Raw genomic sequence first — 5,726 nt, forward strand, 5'->3', positions numbered from 1 at the left:
CGAGTTATCTCGTTGTGATAAGTCAACGTGCAGTATGTCGCACTGAGCTTCTGTTTCCTGAATTTCCTTTTTACGATTTTCTAATACTTCTTCTTCGGTTATCCAACCTGTGGGAGGAGGCATTATTCTTGGAGGTGATCCATACTTTTCAGAACGAGGAACTCTCCTTTTCCTTTTAGACGTCCCGTACAGCACGTAATAATCGAAAGAACGCCCAGACAGTTCCCCCAACAAGTCCACTTCACGAACCCCCTCTCGATATAGTTGTTTCAACAGAGTATTGTACGATACCCCTCTCTTTCTTCTTTCTGCTTCCAGATCAATTTCCTCTTTGATGTCCGTCATACCATCATCCCCTTCATCATCGCAGACCCCTCTAGAAGTTTGGCCTTCCTCACATTCCAGCACACATGCTTCCTCTTCATTATCCTCCCTTTCTTCTTCTTCTTTCTCTTTGTTCTTGAACTCATTGGCTAGTAAGTAATTATTAGCCATGACAGGAGGTAACGTACCGAATTGAATAGTTTGGGGCTGATCTGGATCTTCTCCATCCCTTTTGTCTGGTTCAAACTTCGATCTCCCAGAAGAACTTTCTAGCAATTCTTCCATCGATTCACCTGTGCCAGTCTCTTCACTGTCTTCAAGAAATTTTGATTGGCCACCTCGAGTAATTTAGGCACCTTAGGACGTGGCATTCCCTGTTGTTGCCTTATCATTTGTTCATAGTTCTGTTGAAAATACCTTTGTTAGGTTCTAGTCATCTCGTTGAAGGGTATCACCTTTCCTGCGTTATACTAGAGCGAATGCCATACATTTGGTTGGCGAGGTTGTGGCCTGAATGTTCTCCCTTTTTTTACTGGCCTGAATTGCCTCTCAAAAGGCGATTCCCTATAGAATGATGTACCTTGCCCTCTACCAGGCTGAGCGTTTGGAAAAAAACTAGGGCGATGTTGATGCTGCCATATCCCTGGTTTCTCTGTATTTGCACTCACTTCTCTTTTGCATCTTGCACACAGTACGTCTTCATCCTTTTTGGGTTCCTTCCCTTTGATACGTTCAAAGGGATGTGGCCCAGGGTCCTCTTCCCCATCATTATAACCAACTTGAATTTTGGCAACTTATTTTTGAAACCAGTCGTCACCATATTCACCCCAAGTGGCTGTGGAAAAGGGTTTTCATCCACTGCCATCTTCCTCTTATCCTCGAACGTAATTCGTCCTGATTCAATGGCATCCTATAACATATGGCGAAAAACCAAACAGTTATTAGTTAAATGTGACCATGCATTATGCCACTTACAACATTTTTTACCCTTAACTTGTTCATGGCTTGGCAATTTATGTTTATCGCTCAGCTTTATCTGCTTATCCTTATATAATTTATCAAATATAAGGTCAGCTTTGGTTATATCAAACGAGAACGTTTTAGCCTTTTTGTTTTCATCTTTTATAGGCTCATCCTTGCCCGACGGTCTAGGCTTAGCCATTATAGGACAAGTATACGCGTCTCCTTTGATTAATTCGGCCAAACACATTTCGGTTTGATCGTAATACTCATCATTAATGGTATGAACATCAAAATTTGGGTCTCTATAATAAGTCCCCTTGCTAGAATTTTTCATTTGCTTTTCTTCTCTTATTAATTCATACCTAATCACGTTCACGCTCAATTGGAAAAGATCAGAAAATTCCTTGTCTTGGAACTTCTTTTTCAAATCAAAGCTTAGACAACCTTGAGCGATTTTGACAAACTCCTTTTTGGGCAAAGGTACAAAACATTTATTTCTTGCTGTCTTGAACCTTTGAAGGAAACTTTCTGCCCATTCGTTTGGCATTTGACATAGATTCGTCAAATCGGCCAAAGTAATTTCGGACTCAGTCTTATAAAACTGAGCGTGGAACAATTGCTCCAATTGTTGCCATGTTTGAACAAAGTTCGCTGGCAAATTGATGAACCAGGAAAAAGCTACTCGTATTAATGAACTAGGGAACAACCTCATTTTAGGGTAATCAGTTACGTCACCACTTTGCAGTGTGAATCGCCCTATGTGTTTTAGAGTAGACATCTTTCCTAAACCAGTAAATTGTAAGAATTCTGGCACTTTATACCTATAGGCCATGGATATGCTTGGTCTACCTAATCAGGATATAGCTTTGTGTAAGTCGACCTAATAACAGGACGTACCCCAAAAGCCATCTGGTCTTGTACTATTTCCATAATTTGATTCCTCAACATGACGTTGGGGTCATATGGAATTCCTACAGGTTGTTTGATCGGTTGATTTGCTTGAGGCCTGATGTTTGGTCATTGGTTGGTAACAAAGTTGCCTTGATTTGGGTCATTGTAATTGTTAGCCTGAATATTTATTCCATCATTAACACGTGGGGCATTCTGTCCATTATTTGGGACATTGTCTCTTACGTTTAGGTTACCCCCCAAGTTAGATGTATCATTGCCACTATTTTGATTGACATTACACCATCCACTGGTTTGAAGTAGAGGGACCAAAATGTGGTTCTACCCCTTGATTTGGACTTAGGACTAGGGCATTATGTCCCACAATTGTCCTAGCTTGGAAGTGATTTGCAAGAGGCACAACTGGCTAACAAATTTGGCCTACTAACTTATTCATTATTTCATTCAAAGTATTCAGTTGTTTGGTCATGTTGTCATAATGTGCATTCCCATTCTGGGTAAATCTTTCCATATTATGAATATTTCGTAGATTTACCTGTTCAATGACATCTTGTTTGAGTTCTCCAAGTAATGCATGTATGGTTCGAGGACTCAACTCTGTCATTGGTTTGTAACAACTGTGACTGTTCTGATTCTGTCCCTCTGTTCGTGGAGAGCTACGCTGCTCCTCATATCGCTCGATAACATACTGGACTCCTCCCTGACTTGCTGTTTCCTTATTAGATTTGTGAGGTATATTGTTTCACCTTTTGTATCTTCAACACGAAACACCAAGGTCCCACTGGACATGCCAAATTATTTCGCCCGGGTAGTCACTAACAATTAAAAAGGGATCAGACGATTGTGTAAGGAACAAACCTCTTGAGACAAAGTCCCAAAAAGGGGTGTTTTATTGGTGATGATTTACAATTTGGAACTAAATAGAATGCCTCCAAGGGGCGCAAGCACACGAGTACTGAAAGAAATGTTTAAGTTTAAACTAAGAAATTGAAATTATATATTCTCTGTTTGAGAGTGTTTGATTCGGGGTCTTTCTCTCTATATCTTCTCTTCCTTTTATATTCCCTCGATGATTCCTTTGTGACAAACTGCTTGAAAAATGTTTGATTACTTCATAACCACCCACTTTCTTTATGGTGGCTAACTTGTCATGGAACTGTCGTCTTTAATTGCTGCCACTACTCTTTATCGTTCAACCGCCTTCAACTGGGTTCCTTGAATCGTGGAATGTGATAAGATTGCTCAATAACTGATTTAATAACTCCATTCCTGGATAACCATAACATTTTATGTTTGCTAAGATCCTGGGCGATTCGAAAGTATGGGCGAGAACAGGGTCATCGCTCTGGACGACTGTAAGGCATTCCATTCGCTCAGATCTTGGACGTCTTGCAAGCTTGGGCGATGATGTTACTGTGTTCGTGGGCTTCCACTGCATTTATTAATAACCCTGTCTGGGCCTTTATCCTGAATTACCCAATTGGGCTTCATTCTTTGGGCTATTTAATTTAGGCTACACTTTTAGTGTGTCAACAGTCACCATTTGAGGGGAAAGCACAGTGTCCAATACAATGAAGGTAGGTTCATATCTAATTAATCGATATCGTCTCAGTTAGAACATATGATCTTCTTTTTAGAAAATAGACATTGTGTATGTGTTTTTGGTTAATGTACGAAGCCTATTGTGTAACATGTATATATAGAAATGATGGAGACATACAATTTGTATCTTACAGCTAAATAGATATATAAACCAAATATAGAACCTAAGCTATACATTGAAAGATTAATAAAGAGGAAGATATTAGACATTTATAAGAATAATGCTGGAATTCCTATCTTGGCTCATCAGTCATTGCACAATTAGTATGAGTTGTATAATTAGGGAGATATGATATGTCTGGCTTAACACTCCCCTCAAACGAATGGGAAGATCACAAACCATGAGTTTGTCTCTTAGGAACTGGAAACAAGAGAATGAGAGGCCATTTGTGAAAATATTCGCGACCTGATCTATTGTAGAGATATAGTGAGTATTGACCTTGTTCAAAACTTTTCTAGAATAAATGGAAATTCATGATGATGTGTTTAGTGCGAGCATGATAATCGGATTAGCAACAAAGACAATTACACTTTGATTGTCATACCAAAATGACAGGAGGAAAAAGAAAAGTCATATGAAGGTCTTTAAAAAGCATTCATAGCCAATAGAGTTCAGCAGCAACCATAGCCAAAGCCCGGTGTTCAGATTCAGTACTGGAGCAAAAAACCACACCTTGCTTCTTTTCACACCATGATATCAAATACGGGTGCAAAAATACTCTGTATCTAGTAATTGATCGTCTATCTCTTAGATCTCCAGCCCAGTCAAAATCACAGTTGGCATGAAGTTTTAAGGAACCTTTGCAGAAATATAGGCCAAGATCTAACGTACCCTTGAGATAGCGTAAGACTGTTTTGGCTGACTTGCAATGAAAAACTGTGGGAGAATGCAGATGTTGCCATAACTGATTCACAGAGTATGCAATCTCAGGTTGAGTTAAAGTACAATATTGAAGTATACCAACCAGTTGCCTGTGACCAGTAATATCCTCAATAGACTCATTATTCACAGTAGATATTTTTTCCTCCAAAGATAAATGGAGCTGGGCAGGGATTTATACCATCCATCCTAAAGAATTGAATAAGATCAACTATATTTTTACTTTGACGTAAATGAAGTCCCTGAGTATCCCTTGAGGCTTCAATTCCCAAGAAGCAGTCGAGCTCACCAAGAGCTTTCAAAGCAAATTCTTGTTTAAGCTGAGCAACAAGGTGTTGTATTGAGGTAGAACATGAACTGATGACGAGGAGATCATCAACATATATCAACACAAAATTATGTAAATTGCTATGACGAAAGGTACACAAGGATGTATCAACGGGGAACACGTAGAGCCAAAATCAAGCGGCCTGATTGATAGGCAAAGGAACCATGCTCTAGGCACCTATTTAAGGCTATAGAGGGCCTTTTAAGGCGACAAATATGCTCAGAAAATCGTGAATGGAGAATTCTACTTGGTTGTTCAATGAACACTTACTCTTCAAACCTTCCATGTAAGAAAGCATTTGAGACATTATACTGTTAAATAAGCTGGTCAAATAAAATAGATAGTGCTAAAATAACCCTCACTGTCACAGGTTTAATCACTAGATTAAATGTCCCATAAAGTCAACACCATTAATCCATTAGTCTCGTCTTATAGCAATCCATACTTCCATCAGTCTCCTGTTTGATTTTGTAGACCCATTTAGTGTGAATAATGGTGTGATCATGAGAACGAAGGACAAGATCCCAATAATCAATGGCAATGAGCGCATCATGTTCTCGTTTTATTGCCTGTTGCTATTCCTATGATAAATTAGCTTGAGAAAAGGTGTAAGGTTCAACACATTTAAGCATACTGGTATACATACGGAATGGATGCTTAGTGGCATAGAAGAGATGGAAACCTAGAGATCGTTTGGGACAGAGAGTCCCAGTTCTAGAC

At 39.3% G+C, this 5,726-nt stretch overlaps 1 protein-coding gene across 1 annotated transcript; it reads right to left on the bottom strand.

Annotated features, from left to right (window-relative positions):
• Positions 1-4,394: 4,394 nt before the first annotated feature.
• Positions 4,395-5,559, bottom strand: LOC111385863 (uncharacterized mitochondrial protein AtMg00810-like). Its single transcript, XM_023010292.1, has 4 exons — positions 5,452-5,559; positions 5,277-5,317; positions 4,891-5,086; positions 4,395-4,841 (listed from the first exon to the last, which is right to left on the bottom strand). The coding sequence occupies exons 1-4, from the start codon at positions 5,557-5,559 to the stop codon at positions 4,395-4,397; spliced, it is 792 nt and encodes a 263-aa protein (XP_022866060.1).
• Between the last annotated feature and the right edge of the window lie 167 nt (positions 5,560-5,726).

Source organism: Olea europaea, unplaced genomic scaffold, assembly GCF_002742605.1.
Source record: "Olea europaea var. sylvestris unplaced genomic scaffold, O_europaea_v1 scaffold3315, whole genome shotgun sequence".
NCBI classification, from domain to species: domain Eukaryota; kingdom Viridiplantae; phylum Streptophyta; class Magnoliopsida; order Lamiales; family Oleaceae; genus Olea; species Olea europaea.

Bases quoted from the DNA above. Each gene is read 5' to 3' on its own strand.
- LOC111385863 (XM_023010292.1), bottom strand. From the start codon at position 5,559: ATGATGCGCTCATTGCCATTGATTATTGGGATCTTGTCCTTCGTTCTC. The intron at 5,318-5,451 runs GTATGGATTGCT...CTTATTTAACAG, and splicing joins CAAACAGGAGACTGATGGAA to TATAATGTCTCAAATGCTTT. The intron at 4,842-4,890 runs GTTGATCTTATT...ATCCCTGCCCAG, and splicing joins TACGTCAAAGTAAAAATATA to CTCCATTTATCTTTGGAGGA.